This window comes from Schistocerca serialis, chromosome 1, assembly GCF_023864345.2.
Source record: "Schistocerca serialis cubense isolate TAMUIC-IGC-003099 chromosome 1, iqSchSeri2.2, whole genome shotgun sequence".
NCBI lineage: Eukaryota > Metazoa > Arthropoda > Insecta > Orthoptera > Acrididae > Schistocerca > Schistocerca serialis.
The window spans coordinates 357,747,362-357,765,308 of NC_064638.1; the positions used below are offsets into that span (position 1 = coordinate 357,747,362).

At 38.2% G+C, this 17,947-nt stretch overlaps 1 protein-coding gene across 1 annotated transcript in view; it reads left to right on the forward strand.

Annotated features, from left to right (window-relative positions):
• Window positions 1-17,947, forward strand: part of LOC126470228 (oxysterol-binding protein-related protein 1-like) — a 404,325-nt gene that overhangs the window by 375,737 nt on the left and 10,641 nt on the right. The window contains exons 21-24 of the mRNA XM_050097923.1: window positions 27-170; window positions 3,092-3,174; window positions 12,187-12,321; window positions 12,422-12,544. Of these exons, the coding sequence (XP_049953880.1) occupies window positions 27-170; window positions 3,092-3,174; window positions 12,187-12,321; window positions 12,422-12,524 (465 nt within the window). The 3' untranslated portion in view covers window positions 12,525-12,544. The remainder of the gene's footprint in view (window positions 1-26; window positions 171-3,091; window positions 3,175-12,186; window positions 12,322-12,421; window positions 12,545-17,947) is intronic.

Consider the following 17,947-nt stretch of genomic DNA (forward strand, 5'->3'; position numbering starts at 1 on the left):
ACTCATAGTTTTATATATCTCATCAGGCAAGCTTTAGTGCTGATGATGGATGTCCAATACCTGAACCAGTGGATGGAGATATTCCAAAATGTGATTCCACCTACTCCATTGATATTCCTAATTCAGTAACCATGTGGGAGGCTGACCCACGACCAGAAAATGCAGCAGATGTAAGTCACACCTCATTGTAAAATCTGCATGTAGTACTAAGTATTTTTTTACATTTTACTGTATTACTGGATTCTGCAGTAATTGTTTAGTAGGGCATTCCATTCATAAATGAAGTATGAGAAGTATTAAAGTTCCATAGTTTATTTTTTCATTGCTGTTCAACTTACATGGTCTTGCAATTTACAAGGTCTATTTTGTTTTCCAAACTATTGCTTTAAATTACGTTAATGAAGAGGGGGGAAATTAAGGTCTAACCTACAAATTCATGATGAACACATGTAATTCTGTGAATAAAAATACCTATGTAGTAATTGAAAGAAGATTTAAGTGTAAGAATAAGAAATTAGCCAGTAGAAATATGTTTCAATAATCAAGGAAAGGTAAACAAAAATGGGAATAGGGACCAACTTTGAAATTTTATCGTTTGTCTTCAAATCAATGTGCAGAAATGGCACTGTTTTTATCAGTTGATGATGATTGATGGGGGTGATGATACTGAGTTGATTAATATTAATCAGGAAGCTGAAGAAAGATTTTCCTATTTTTTCTTAAATTTTTTATTTTATTCAGTTATTTTTTTAGATGATTAAGTTAAGAAATGGAAAATTTGAGCATGCAGAGCTATGAAGCTAACACTTTTTCTCTTCACTGACAATAAAACCCTGAAAACTCCTAAATGTGTTGTGACCTACTCAGCACATATCAAGCCAGAAATTTTATTAGATCAAAATTGTGTTTGAATATGTTATCCTTCAATCTTTTCAGCTTTTGTTCAGTCCGAAGTTTTATAGATAGCTTTCGAGCAGACTGCAGTGTGATTAACAACTAGTCTTCATCTTTTTTGCCTCCTACATCATATATAGACTTTATATCACAGAAAAAGTAAATATCGAGCACATAATGTTACACACAATTGCAGTAGAATGTTGGAACAAATTTACTAACTTTAAAGTTACAAGAAGTCTGAGATTACAGTGTAAAAAAGATGAAATAAAATTTAATAAAACAGTGGCTATGTTTTCATTTTTGCTGGTAATAAAACATGGAGAAAAACAAGAAGTTAGAAAAGTAGAATCCTAGAAATGAAATACTGAGTTAAGGAATGTATGAGCCTAGACCGCATAAAATATTGCAAAGTCTGAAACAGAAGGCAAACCTGTGTTAAGGTTGATAATAGTGTAAATTGTAGCAAATAATGGTCTCAACTCACTATGTGATTGGAGGACTATTGTATGAGATAATGCCTGAGCAGCAACCAAATGGAAGAAAAAGTGTGTGACAACCAAGGGAAAGGTGGCAATGAATTAGTAGTTCATAATCAGCAAACGTAACCCATCTCTTGTTGCAGCTGTGTGTGTGTGTGTGTGTGTGTGTGTGTGTGTGTGTGTGTGTGTGTGAGGGCATGCACGTGCATGGCAAAAAGCCCCCACCCCTTTCCCCCTCCCCCTATGACCTCCTGAATGCCTGAATGAGTGGCACCTATGTATGTAGAGGGGCATTGAGTGTGTGTCTGTCAGTCATAAAGGTTGCTTGAGTTACTGCTCATCTCCTGTTACAGTCCGAACACACTCTTCATGAGTGTAGTTTGTTATATTGGGACACTGCAGCTCCATGGGATGTAATGATACTACAGTGATGTGTCTGAATGGATAGAGTGAAGGCAACTAGACAAGGAGTGACTTGCTTCTAAAATACAGTGTGTGACCTCACCACAAACTATCAGTCAACTCGTCTAACTCGTGGCACAATGCAGGAGCATTGTCTAAGGTGGGTCATTGCCTGGTTCCTGCAGGTGACCATAACATGCTGTACTTATGAATTTGTGCATATCATCCTATGCTTGGGATTCAAACAATGGAAAATCCAGGATGGAATGTAACAATATGAGAGAAGCAAAGTTGCTACTCACCATATAGCGGAGATGCTGAGCGACGATAGGCACAATAAAAAGATTCACACAATCATAGCTTTCGGTCATTAAGGCCTTTGTCAGCTGCAGACACACACACACACACACACACACACACACACACACACACACACACACACACACCAACACACACACACAGTCACGCAAGCGCAACTTGCACACAAATCTGCAGTCTCAGAGAGCTGGGGATTCATTGGATACAAACAAAATATCTTCAGCTATAGCCAGCACATGAATACAGAAAGTTAACTGTGGACCAGGAGCAGACTATGAAATTTACTTCAGTTTGGATAATAATGTTGGATGAGAGCATTTAAAATGTTACATAGATGAATACAGTATTCCAAAATTCATTAGATGGAGCCATCCCAAATGAACTCCTGGCATTGATTTAGGTTGACATTGGATACTTCTGTCACCCAGTTAGTTCATTTTGTATTCTCAGTACCGGTCACTCCATTTACAGAGCTGTAGAGCAGAATGTGTAATCTTTTTTGGTAGCTTTTCTGAACTACATGACAACAGCTCAGCCACATTCCAGACTTGTGACTTGCATTTGAGGTTCCTCTTCTCACTTCGCCAGCCCATTCACTAGATGTATTGCTTTGGTGTTTTGTTGGTTCTCAACCCCGTTTTTGATTTTCATCTCAAACTAATGTAACTCAATTGCAAGCTTGGATAGACACTTTCTGGAATGAAATTCCCAGCATGCTTTCAAAGCCTATGTGAGTTGAAGACATATTTTTACCACAGTTTTGCAGTTTTCACAAACAATAGAGCATATGAACACGTGAAATAACTGTATTAATTCATAAATCAAATGAGGCTTTTGGTATGATATTCATACAAGTCATAATGTGCAAATTTTCCACGTGCCTATAGCAGTTGTTTTTGTTGTTGTTGTTGTTGTTGTTGTTGTTGGTAGTGGTAGTAGTACTATTGTTATTACTAGTGCTATTGATATTATTAATTTTCTTTCTTTTTTGACAGTACTACCAGTTCACTTTGTTTGCCATGTCCTTGAATGAAATGGAAGAAGGAATGAGGGAGAAACTGTGTCCCACTGATTGCAGGTAAGAGAATGGTATCATTCATGATCTTTCATTCAAGTAGATATTTTTCTCACCTAATGATCCATTAATAATGTATTGACACTATTTCATAAACACTATGATAGAAATGGCACTAAACAGTGAGGTGGACTCTAAAACTGAGAGCAGCATTATACTAACACTGATATTTAGTTGCTACAGCATTTGGTTTGAACTATATGTGAAGCATTCGCAGAAACCACTTGCATCGAATGTACGTGACATGTCTGTACATATAATTAGTGATAGTGTGTATGTCCGATGTTCATTGTAAATACACTACAGAATGTAATATGAGAGTAACATAGAGTCCAGTGCAAAATTTCTCAGTTCAATAATACGCAACTTTTTTTAAAAAAATTGCCATGTATTTATTACTGAAACATGTTTTCCCACATCTGAGCATGCTTTTCATTGTACATGCTTATATAGGTTTGAAAGTACAGATTGTTTTAAAAATGTTTATATAGTCAACAGAATGATTGATAATGTGATACTGTAGTAATGGTGTGAACTATATGTGAAGCTTTCGCAGAAACCACTTGCATCTAATGTATGTGACATGTCTGTACATATAATTAGTGATAGTGTGTACGTCCGATGTTCATTGTAAATACACTACAGAATGTAATATGAGAGTAACATAGAGTCCAGTCCAAAATTTCTCAGTTCAATAATACGCAACTTTTTTTAAAAAAATTGCCATGTATTTATTACTGAAACATGTTTTCCCTCATCTGAGCATGCTTTTCATTGTACATGCTTATAGAGGTTTGAAAGTACAGATTGTTTTAAAAATGTTTATATAGTCAACAGAATGATTGATAATGTGATACTGTAGTAATGAGAGATACACATGCTTTTGTGTATTTGCTTAAATTTATGGTTAAATGTGATAGTAGTTTAAATAACAATAAAGTACCTAAAATAATAAACCTGTGCAGTGGATCAATTTTCTCCAACCACAACAGATTCTTCTTGCACAGGAAGACAAAATTTGGTGGCAATTTTGGAAGAATATATGGTTAGCACACTACTGCCATTCATAAGTGTCACATTTAAAAATCATGTAGGTTCTTGTTTGGAATACCTTACAGTATGGATAAAACAGGGATGGTCAGTGAAAATTAAACTTTAGATCTCCACGTCAGTAACTAGTCTCACCAGTGACTAAATCATTTATAATTAAAGTAATATCCAAAATGAATGTACAGTCAAATAAGTATGTCATTTACCAGAGAAAGTTGAGGAAAAAACCACAAATGCTAATTTTTAGAACCATAGTTCCTTCATCTGTACGAAAGACAGGAAAGAGTTGAAGGAAAATGAATTGTGTTCCAAATAGAAAATAAAATATTTATTGCAAGTTATAAAAAAATTGCTAATTGTCTACTGAAATTATATACACTTACACCCATGAACAATGGACCTTGCCATGTTGGGTTGCCTTGTGTGCCTCAATGATACAGATAGCCATACCTTATGTGCAACCTCAGTAAAGGGGTATCCATTGAGAGACCAGACAAATATGTGATTCTTGAAGATGGGCAGCAGCCTTTTCAGTAGTTGCAGAGGACAGGGTCTTCACTGATCTGGCCTTGTAACATCAGCCAAAATGGCCTTGCTGTGGTGGTACTGTGAATGACTGAAAGCAGGGGAAAACCACAGCAATAGCATGCAGCTCTACTGTATGGTTAAATGGTGATGACATTCTCTTGGGTAAAAAATTCTGGAGGTAAAATAGTCCCCCATTTGGATCTCTGGGCAGGGACTACAGGAGGATGTCATTGTTAGTAGACTATGAACTGTAGCATGGAATGTTAGATTTCTTAATTGGATAGGTAATTTAGAAAACCTCAAAGGGGAAATGGATATATTGAAGTTAGATATGGTGGGAATTTGTGAAGTTTGGTGACAGGAGGAAAAGAACTTCTGGTCAGGTGAGTACAGGTACGGAGTATAGAGTGGGGGGAAGAAATGAAAGAGGAAGCAGCCTGGTAAAACTTTGTTCAGAGCGTAATTTAATCATTGTTAATATTGGTATAAGAATCATGAAAGAAGGCTGTAGATGTGGAAGAGGTCTGGGGACACTGGAAGGTTTCAGATTGATCATATAATGGTAATACAGGGATGTTGTAACCAACTGTAAGATGTTCAGGGGCAGGTGTGGACTCTAACCACAATTTATTGTTTATGAAATATAGATTAAAACTGAAGAAATTGCAAAAAGTTATGAAATTATGGAGATGGGACCTGGATAAGTTGAAAGAACAAGAGGTCACTGAGAATTTCATAGGAATCATTAGGCAAGGAGTGAATCAAAGAGGGGAAAGGAATACAACAGTAGATGAATGGGTTGCTGTGAGAGGTGAAAAATGAAGGCAGCAGAGGATTAAGTAAGTTAAAAGACAAGACCTATTAGAAATCCTTGGGTATCACAGGAGGTACTATATTTAATTGATGGAAGAAGAAAATATAAAAGTGCAGCAAGTGGAGCAGGCTAAAGAGAATGAAAATATCTAAAAAGTGATGATGATGATGATTATTAGTGTTTTAGGGCGCACAACAGCGTGGTTATCAGCACCCGCTAAAATGTGAGATTAACAGGAAGTGCACAGTGGTTAAGCAGGAATAGGTGGAGGACAAATGTAATATAAGATACCATGTGTAGGAGAATTAAAGAGGCCTTTGGAGGAAAGATAACCAGCTGCTCAAATATCAAGAGCTTGATGGAAAACAAGTACCAAGTAAAGAAGGGTAAGCTGAAAGGTGGCAGGAATGTAGAGATGGGCTATGCAAACGGAATGAACTTGAAGGTAATATTGTAGAAAAGGAAGAGTACGCAGATGAGTATGAATTGGGAAATATGATACTGTGAGAAGAATTTGACAGGGCTCTGAAAGACCTAAGCCGGGGTCTGATGTCTCATCGACATTGAGTTCATTTGAATCAGAGTACAAGCTTGGGTTGTTTTTAGGATGAGGACAGAAATTGTGTGTGCCATTTCAAAGGAACCATCCCAGTATTTTCTCGGACCATGTAGGGAAATCATGGAAGACCTGAATCTGGATGATCAGATGTGGATTTGAATGTTCATCTTACTGAATGGTTGTCCAGTGTGCTAACAGTTTTGCAACGTCACTTGGAACTGAGCAGGAAAGTTACATTAGCAGATGAATCAATTGAACATATAGCGCACACTGTCCTTCATTTACAGAAACAGTGAGCTGGTGTATAAGTACATGATGAAAGGCCCCCAGGAGGCTGTAAAATTAAGGTTTATATTAATAAATAAAAATAAAAAATAAAAAATTTAAAAAAATTGAAACACCGTGCAACCAGAGGGTTGGCAAAGACATTAATTGTGAATGCACAGTAAGGTGCAGACAAATGAAAACATTTTCTCATTCAATTGGTTGCACAGTTTTTTGTTTTAGACAGACACAGTCTAACTCTCTCAGATGTAGAAGGACGATGAGGATGTGCAATTTTAGAGATGAAATATTGCGATCTCGATTGAATTATACATTTGAATGAATAATACAATGTTAAAGAACCATATCAAGCATTTTTGTTATTGAAGTAAGTGAAGAGGAAAATTACAGGAAGAGGATTTTTGTGATTATGTCAAGCACCGTTGTCCCCGGAGTCCTCCGCCGCCTGCAGCTTCAACAAAAATGTAAGGAAGTCTGATGCCCAAAAGAATACCAATAAGCACAGAACATTTTAACAACGCAATTATATATAATTTAATTCCTTTAAATTTTTTTTTATTACACTGGGCAGACATAACTGGTTAGCAGAATCAGTATATCTGTAACTGTGTGTTACACATGGATTCTTGGGAAGAGATACTGTTTTATAAATATATTTGTGCTTTATTTGAGAAAGGGGAGAAATCCAGACATATTTTTTACTTGACTACAATATACTAGATACAGTTATGATCTATAGAATCAAAAGGAGTGTAAACTAAAGGGCCCTTCTAAAAGTGCAGCTTTTTCTAATCATGTGGTATATTCTTGTTTGTGCACATTGTTGAGTATCATTTCCATTCCTGTAAATATTTTGATTGTTGCTTTGGTCTAAATTTCTCACATTTCTTCATTGTGTGTCTAACCATGGAGCTGTTTACGGTTGTGCAGTGGATGCTAATAGTTTAAATATTATATGAGAACAGGAAAGTCATGCAGGAACTGTGAGATGTCTTCATATGATTCTAGGGTGCAATGCAGCAACTGTGAGATGACTTCATATGATTCTAGGATGCAATGGAACACCAAATGAATCAAAAACTTGCAGACTTATTGTAAAGTTCGATGAAACAAGTTCAAGAGTGAACATTAAGAATTCTGGATACCCTCATTCTGGCCAATCTGTGCTTGCAGTGGTTCGTGAAAGTGTGGCTATTAGTGAAGTCGATTCTTCACCTTTCTCAAAAACTGGGTGTAGGATGATTTTTTTCAGCGTATTATACTTACCACTGTGATATTCATTACTACTCTTACATAATGTAATTAACACAGCAGCTGAAAGAAGCTGATGATGAGGAAAGGTAGCATTTTATTGACTGGTTCCTGAGAAGACAGCAAGAATATGGTGGTTTTGCAAGGAACATGATCTTTAGAGACGGAGTAACACTTCCAATTGAATGGCTTTGTGTGTGTGTGTGTGTGTGTGTGTGTGGGGGGGGGGGGGGGGGGGGGGAACTGGTGTATCTGAGAATAAAAAAAAAATCCTAGTTTATTGAAGACTTGTGAATTCATCCACGGCATGCGATGGTTTGATGTGTTTGCTGTGTAGGTGTTATAATCAGCCCATATTTTCTTGAAGGTGTGACAGGACAAGTTGTGTCAGTTAATGGAACTTGATACTGTGTATTGATAAGAAGTTTTTGTGCCTTCATTTAAGTGGAATGAATGTTCAAATGTTGTGGTTTCAGCAGGATTGAGCCACCTGTTCACATTTCCCACAAAACAATTGAGTTGCTCTGTGAATGGTTTCAGATCACCTCATGTACCATCAATGGCCACTAAAGTCACGTGACTTACCCCTTACTATTTTTGTCTGTTTGGGAGTTATCTTAAATCATTGGTGTAAGTCAATACACCATGAAAAATCTATGAGTTACAGGAGGAAATTTGGCATGTTGTTAGCGAAATGCAAGTGGAGTCTGGCATGCTAGTTCAGTAGAGGAGGTCATATGTCAGACATCATTTTCCTTACCTGATATGGGAAGGTGTGTATACATTTTGCTAATTTGTTTTGAAACAATAAAATTCATAATTTGATAGATAAAAACAGGAGCACTTGTAGAAGGGCTCTATGTGTCTATATTTATATATTGCAATCTCTTTAATGTGTCATGTGAAGTTAACAGAAAAAGAGAAGCTGAGAAGGTATGAGAAAGTACCAGTCCAAATGAAAAATACCTGACATCTGCTTCCTCCTGCTCTCTATCTCTCCATCTCCACCTTCCCCATCTCTGTGTCTATTTCCTCCCACTTCCTCCCTCTCTCAATGTTCATTTCCTCCCCCTCTCCTCTTCTCTTTGACCTTGAGCCTCGTTTATTGTAATAACAAACAAAACCTTGATTGGGAGCTGAAGTCATGTAAAATGACTAACTATATCTGTTGGGATGATTTAGGGTGACCAAACATCCAGTTTTTAACAGGACTGATCCTTTTTTTGTTGTGTGTCCAGTTGTCCCAAGAAACCTTTAATGAGATACCAAATGTCCCATTTTTCTGTAGACCTTAACTTTAACTTTTTCATTTAGTTCTCTGTTTTTTTGTTTTAAATGTCAATTTTGTCACATATGTTTTTGACATTTTCTTACTGAGAGCCAGGTGCAACTTGAATGTTGAAGAGAATGCAGATGCTAGCTGCAACATTTCAGGTGTTAAGTTTTCTTGGCTCCTGGCCCGTAACAAGAGCAGAGTGGGAAAGTACTCATTGACAGTAGAGTTATGGAGAAAAGACTTTCCTCTGCCTTGCTCAGTGTTGACAACTCTGGTGTGAGCTTCGTAATGGTCATTTTTCTGTGTAGAAATGACATATGGAAATAATGAAGTGTTGTGAAAGCTCATTATTAGGACATTAATGTTCAAGTGTTGTGGTCATCTGTATTAACAAATATGAATTAGCTACAAATCATTAGATCTTATGGACTGGCAGCAGCTGCAGATTGCTTAGTGTTCATATTTGTACTGAAAGTACAATAAAAAGTAGTGAACAGCTTTTAACAATGAGGGCACAGTGAGCTTCTGCGAGTGAGTTCTATTGTTTACTTTCACTTTGTTCAAGACACATATGCATGTTAATGTGGGGAAAAGAAAATGTACTTTCTCCGAAACTCTTAAAGGTAGGGTTTGAACACTATTAGGAATTGCTGCTTAACGTAAAGATTACACACTGAGTTGCAGACAGGGTATAACAAAAAAACTGCTACACATTTAGCTTCTGGCCAAAGCCATCTTCAGAAAAGAAAATGCACATCCATTCATACAAGCAAGCACACCTCACAAACACGTGACTTCCATCTCGGACAGCTCAGACCGGAGTGCATCTGTCATGTAAAATGAAATTATTAGTATGGAGTGGTGGAGTGGGGCGGGGAATGGGGAGGGATAGCAAGGTATGGGTGAGGGGAGAGAAGAGTGCTCTCAGGTGGAGTGTACAAGGACTTTTCAAGACTGCTGGCAATGCTGTTGGCTGCAAGGTGTGAAAGGGAGGGGGGGGGGGGGGGAGAGGAGGTAGTGGAAAAGAACAGAAACAGCAGCCTTCTCATGTCATCATCTAGTCACCACACACTTTGCCTGGCAGTGCTCTTCTCTCCTTCTACCCAAACCCTGCTGTCCTTTCCGCTTTCCTGGCCCACTCGAGATTACTGATTTCATTCGATGTGGCAGTTGCGTGTGAGATGTGCTTGCTTATATGAATATGTGTGTGTTTTCTTTTCTGAAGAAGGCTTTGGCCGAAAGCTAAATGTGTAACAGTCATTTCGTTGTACCTGTCTGCAACTCAGTGTTTCATCTTTATAGAGAGTAGCAATCTATCCTTTTCCTAATATTATTGATATTCCAACCTGCAGTTTCCATTGCTTAAAGTAGAGTTTCCTTTCTTGAACCAAAACACAACATCTATGAATGTAGTATGTACTTTGTCATTCAGTTTTACGACCATCAAACTGAATAATTCCAGAAACTGTGGCGATATTTTCAGGCAAAACTGTGGTTTGCTTGCGGCCAACATGCCCCACTAGATCATCAGTTACGCTGCCTGTTCGTTGAAATTTTGCGAAGAGCGTACGAATGGTTTTCGCATCGGGTCCTTTTGGAACATTAAATTGTGCTTGAAAACTTTGCCTTGTTGCCGTAGGACTCTCTTCCAACCTGTGGTACTCCAGCACCAGAAAAATGCGTTGTTCAATGGAGTACATGGTTTTAATCTCTTCCTTCGGTACACTAACCTCCTTTCACATTTCAATAGTGGAACTGATTGCTCTGGGCTTCGGATCACTATTTATACTAGGCATTACATATGGCGATTACAGTGCCATCTGTTAGCAGCTTTTGTAACTATTATTTCAAACTGCTGTATAAACTTCTTACAGCTTTCACAGTACACATACCATTTACTGCATTCCTCTATCGATCTTTGTTTTAAAGATATTTAATTTTGAAATCAGGGAGTCCTTTTTTGGACACCCTGTAGAACTTGTGGTAAATAAAATACTTCAATATATTTAATATGTATACTGGAAGAAGTGGAATCTTTTGTGATTTTGTTGCTACTGAATATAAGGATGTTGATGCAATGGTGTCATCAATTATGATTGCAATGGGCATGGGACCATCAGGATTCAAGCGTCGATCAATGGAAACATGTCGGCTCTTTGGGTGAATCACATTTTTGCTACACTAGTTTGTCTTCCCCGATGGAGATATCATCTTTCAGCAGTAAAACTGTCCATGTTTTGGAGCCAGAATTATGCTATAGAGGTTTCAAGAGCATTGTAGTGAACTCATGTTGATGTCTTGGTGATCAAACTTGCCTGATGTAAATCCTATGGAACCCAACTGGGTCGCTGTTGGGCCATCACCACGTATGCAAATCAGCGGCCCGTTATTTATGCAAATTACATGACCTGTGTATAGATATCTAATGCCACATACCTCTGCAAACCTACCAACAAACTGTCAGATCCCTGGTTTGCAGAATCAATTATGTATTTCATTCCAAAGATGGAAACAAGCTATTGATCAAGTGGTCATAATATTTTGGCTCATCAATGTATATACCTGTGTCTATCTGAATGTTTATTAGAATATTGTGTAAAAACTTGATGTATATGTGTCAAGAATGTTTTGAATTTTGTGAGATTTTTGTTAAGCATTTCTCTCTTATACATTATATGCATATTTATATATTATATATATTTTAAAAATATGTAGCCCTTGTCCATCTGATTGTGCAAAAATTTGAAGTAAGTCAGTGAAGAACTTTTTGATATTACTGGTGACAATATTTACCCTTTATATTATGTACATATATTTATAAACCATATACAGAGTGAATCACCTAAAAGTTGTGCCACAGGTATTCTGGAAATGGATATTGCGGAATTGATGTGCAGTTTTCACCAAATGGATGGGTTATCAGGGGCTCATATTGTTAGCCAATAAAATGATTGTAACAATATTTAGAAAGTATTTAACCTACCTTTAACAATGTAGAAAAAGATAGAATTCTATTTACCATAAAGAAGACACATCAAGGTGCTGCAAACAGGCATGATTAAAAGACACTTTTGGCCACAGCGTTCGTCAGTAAACACACACACACACACACACACACACACACACACACACACACACACACACACACACACAACAAGGGGCAGGGAGGAAGGGGAGGGAGAGGCAGGGGGGGGGAGAGTTGGAGTTGTCTTTGTCTTTGTAAAGTAACATTATATGCATTCTTCTTTTAAGATTACGACCAGATATACGGAAACTTGAAGAAGGAGATATAGATGGCGCTGCAGCAGAAAAAACTAGACTGGAAGAAAAGCAGAGAGATGCCAGAAAAGCTAGAAAAGGAAAGAAAGCTGTTGACTGGGCACCAAGGTACTAGTGATACCACTTTACCAATATTTTCATATAGTGTTGTGGTTAAAACTAGTTGTATAAAATAAATGTTGTCTGTAAACTATTCCTTTTTTCTCAGATGGTTCACTCAAGGAACAAATCCATATACCAAACAAGAAGACTGGTTGTATAGTGGAGGATACTGGGATCGTAATTTTACTCATATTCCAGATATTTTTTAAACAGTACAGAATACCATAAGGTAAGTATACTTACTGGATTGGAGGTTATTTTTTCCTTTTCGCAGAGGGGTGTAGCTAATAGTGTGTATTTATTATTTATGCATGTGAGCTTTTTGATGCTGACATGCTATATTTTAAAGAATCAAATTCATGTTGACATTTCAGATGTGGTACAATTGTTCATTGGTAAATACTGCACCAGCTTCAGTCCTGAGATGAAAAGGAACTAGATAATTGATTAAGAGCAAGCGATATGAATGGCACAACTAAGAATTAGAGAAGGAGAGATGATTATAGAGGGGAATGTGTTAATGAAGATTAAATCCAAGAATGCAATGATGTGTTGTAAGGCTAGTTCCTTCTCCAGAGTTCAGGGAAAATATTTGTAGTATCAGATGGCAGGATCCAGATTCTGTGTGGTTAAGCAAGCATGCAGGTCACTTGAGTTATGCTGTTGAGCATCTTAAGCAACTAGGTTCTGGCTGTCACCAAGAGAGACATTTCTTCTATTCATTCATGCACTATGACAGTTTAGTGATGATCATTCCTACATAAAATGCTGTCCATTGCATATAGTTAGTTTGTAAACAACTTTCATGGTTTTTCAAGTTGCTCTGCCTTTGATATTGATATTGTAGCATTTGCCAGTGGGGCTGCTAGAGCATGTGGTAGTTGGAGTGTCCATGGTGCCAGTTTTGTAGTGTGAATGATTTCAGGAGTGGGGGTAATTGTCTGGGAATGACATTTCATTTGATTAGGATGTTACAGAGGCTAGAGGGATGACAGGAGGAGATAGTGGGTGGAATGAGGAGGATATCAGCAAGGAGGATATCATTTTAGTGCTTTACTTGAGAAAGTCACAGCCTTGGTGGAGTAAAGTGTTGAGACATTCAAGGCCTGTATGTTACTGGGTGTCTACGAGGGTGCTACTGAAATCCTGGGAGAAGTTGTTGGTGTAGGTGTTGAGGGATTTGGTGGTAGAGCAGATATGTTTGCTGAAGATACCTAGCTTGTATGGAGGGGAGTATTTGATGTGAAACAGGTGGCAGCTATCAAAGTGTAGATATTGTTGCTTGTTGGTTGATTCTGTATGCATTGGCATTCGGATGAGGGCTTCAGGTGGCTGTGGATATGAATAAGGACCAGGTATGTTTGAGTTTGGTGAAGAAGTTTACCTGTTGCAAGAAGTGGATCAGTAGTTCTTCATCATGAGTCCAGACCACAAAAGATGTCATCAATGAATGTGTAGCTAGCCAGGGTGTCCAGCTTCTGTGTTTTGAGGAATGCTTTCCCCATGCGGCCCAGGAAAAATTTGACATAGGACAGGGAGATTTTGGTTCCCCTAGGAACACGTGAGGCAATACTGACCTTACGACTTATCTTAGAAGAAAGATTAAGGAAAGGCAAACCTACGTTTCTAGCATTTGTAGACTTAGAGAAAGCTTTTGGCAATGTTGACTGGAATACTCTCTTTCAAATTCTAAAGGTGGCAGGGGTAAAATACAGGGAGCGAAAGGCTATTTACAACTTGTGCAGAAACCAGATGGCAGTTATAAGAGTTGAGGGACATGAAAGGGAAGCAGAGGTTGGGAAGGGAGTAAGACAGGGTTGTAGCCTCTCCCCGGTGTTATTCAATCTCTATATTGAGCAAGCAGTAAAGGAAACAAAAGAAAAATTTGGAGTAGGTATTAAAATCCATGGAGAAGAAATAAAAACTTTGAGGTTCGCCGATGACATTGTAATTCTGTCAGAGACAGCAAAGGACTTGGAAGAGCAGTTGAACGGAATGGATGGTGTCTTGAAGGGAGGATATAAGATGAACATCAACAAAAGCAAAACGAGGATAATGGAATGTAGTCGAATTAAGTCGGGTGATGCTGAGGGTATCAGATTAGGAAATGAGACACTTAAAGTAGTAAAGGAGTTTTGCTATTTGGGGAGCAAAATAACTGATGATGGACGAAGTAGAGAGGATATAAAATGTAGACTGGCAATGGCAAGGAAATCGTTTCTGAAGAAGAGAAATTTGTTAACATCGAGTATAGATTTAAGTGTCAGGAAGTTATTTCTGAAAGTATTTGTATGGAAGTGAAACATGGACGGTAAATAGTTTGGACAAGAAGAGAATAGAAGCTTTTGAAATGTGGTGCTACAGAAGAATGCTGAAGATTAGATGGGTAGATCACATAACTAATGAGGAAGTATTGAATAGGATTGGGGAGAAGAGAAGTTTGTGGCACAACTTGACCAGAAGAAGGGATCGGTTGGTAGGACATGTTCTGAGGCATCAAGGGATCACCAATTTAGTATTGGAGGGCAGCGTGGAGGGTAAAAATCATAGGGGGAGACTAAGAGATGAATACACTAAGCAGATTCAGAAGGATGTAGGTTGCAGTAGGTACTGGGAGATGAAGAAGCTTGCACAGGATAGAGTAGCATGGAGAGCTGCATCAAACCAGTCTCAGGACTGAAGACCACAACAACAACAATCAGTCCCGCCTGGTCTGTTTGTAAGTCTGGCCCTCAAAGGTGAAGTAGTTACAGGCAAGGACAAATTTGGCAATGTTGACAATTAGTGAGATATTTGAAAGAGCTTCAGGTAGCTGTTGGGAGAGGTAATCGTCTGGGTGTGAGAGTCTGTGTGTGTGTGTGTGTGTGTGTGTATGGGCGCACGCATGTGGGGGGGGGGGGGGGGTAGGTATAGTGACAAGGAGGGTTCCATGTGGGGGGGGGGGGGGGGGAGAGAGAGAATGGATTTGAGACCTTCAAGGAAGTTGTAGGCTCTATGTGATGGGTTAGACATGCTGGTGAATGAGGGCTGAGATGTGGGAGCTTCTAATCCAGCTACTATGATGTGGTAGTGAAGATTGCTTTACGTGTTTTCGAAATTTGGTGGGAGGTGGATCAGGAGGGATAAGAATTTTTGTTAGAGTAGTTATGAGCCCTTGTGAGGGGCCTAAGCTTTTAAGCATTTTTTGCATCTCAGCCTACGCGGAAGGAATGGGGCTGTTAGGGACAGTTTGTAAGTTGATGTGTCCCAGAGCTGACAGTGCTCCTTTGCCACATACTGCTGGTAGTCAAGTACCACATTAGTGGGGATTTTGTTCACAGTGAGGATGATGATAGAACTGCCTTCAGCTCACTCACAGCTTGGGTCTCAACTTGAGTGAGGTTTGGTGTTTTGTCCATATTTTATTTAGGAAAGATTGGGAAGCAATGCTGGAAGCAAGGAAGTCCTGAACTGCATGGATTGGATGGTCTTGGGGAAGAGGAGGAGACTCCCTTTGGGATTTGGGCTCAAACTGTTCTAGGCAGAGTTCGCTGCTCACTCTGTTGGTTGTGGGTTGCAATTGAGCATTGAATTGGTGTGTCAAGTTGAGGTTGAAGAAAGATCTCTAACTAGGTCAGTGAGACCTAGTAAACATACTAGACCTGGTAAACATACATTTAACATCTTTAGAAAACCAACAGCCACGGACACAATAATACATTCCACATCCAACCACCCCCAAAGCCAGAAATTTGCAGCACTAAGACACATGTTACATAGATTAAACAGAATCCCACTCAGTAAGAGAAATTATGAACAAGAAATGAACACGATCATACAAATAGCGAGGAACAACGGGTATGACACACATGTGGTACACAGGCTCAATCAAAAAATAAAAACACAAATAAAAAACAAACACAACATTTCCACAATACAAAAGAACTCACAAGCTGAAAACTTACAAACACACTCAACAAACACACACAATGACAACACCACACAGAAAAGAACCAGATGGTACACCATGACCTACACACATAAACTAACACACAGAGTTGCAAACATCCTAAAGAGACAGGGCTTCAAAATAGCATATAAGCCTGGGCAAACCCTTCAATCACACCTAAGCCAGCCAGCTACCAAGAGGGACAAATTCCAACAATCAGGAATATATAAACTTGAATGTCAAAGTTGTGAGGCAGTATACATAGGCATGACATGCAGAAATTTTGAAACAAGATACAAAGAACATATCAGATGTTGGAAGTATGAAACAAACCATTCCACATTTGAAGAGCATTTAAAACACTACAACCATCATCCTACAAACATGGAACAAGAAATGAAAATAATGAGAATAAGCAACCATGACAAACATCTTATACAAATGCAAGAAAACTTCCACATCCAGAAAGCCATAGCAGAAAACAAACATGTGATAAATGAACAAACACACATCAGCACAGGCTCCTTACTACACTTAATAAAGGAAATGATAACATAAAAAAAAGTATATAACACCAAAATACACACACACACACACACACACACACACACACACATACATACACAGCCCCCTTCAAAATAAAAAAAAAAAAAAAAAAAAAAAAAAAAATCACACCAAAACACACACACACACATACACAGGACATAAACAAAAATAATTAATTAAATCCAATAAAATTAAATTAAATTAATATGACACCAAAACACACACACACACACATACGCACACACACACACACACACACACACACACACACACACACACACAAGCGCACACACAAATGCATACATGAACAGACCACAGATACTTCGATAGTTACACTCATAAGTTTGGCAGTAATATTCGATCTTTGGCAAAAACATTTGACAGTCGGCAACAGAAACCAAAACATTGCATTAAAACAAGCGTTCAGTGCATAGTGCAGTGGAATGCAGAAAAAACAGCAAATTGGCGCTCATAGGAAGAAGAACAAGACCAAAAATGCAACAGGAGCGTAATATGTAAGAAACTGTCTACGCAACCTGTAAGTACAGTTCAAAACATTACTACTTAATAGGATATACCAACCACCAGAACTGTTTATAACCTATAGGCACATTGACAAAAATGTAAATAAAATAGCTAACATATGTACATATTACAGGCCACTGATGATGCCTTGCAGAAAATAAAGGCGAAACGCGTATGGCACTAAAATTGTGTTTTATTCAGTTGCTGTCAGACGGTCCATAAGTGAAAATTACGCGCAACTGAGGAGGACAGGACCAAAAAATTGAAGATATTTTGTGATATTTTTATGTACGTTATCTCTGTCTGAAAATCTTGCAAAAATAACACCCATCTCAGTAGGCAACTGTCTAATAACCTGATTTTCAAGAGGAATGCAAAACTTGTCGATGTGTATAAATGACCATTTGTGAGCTCCATATTAAAGTTTGGATTTTTATATACCCAACACAGTGGCTAATTATTCTGTTTCATTGCTGTGTAGTTCAACTCACAGTTGTTCAAGTTTCTACTAGCAAATATATCATATTATTTTTGCCATCCTCTGGATTCCATTCCCCTTGGAATAATTGACGTACAATTCTGTATTCAGGCACATCTGGGGCAAAATTGAATGTCTGGCTCTTCCGTGGATAT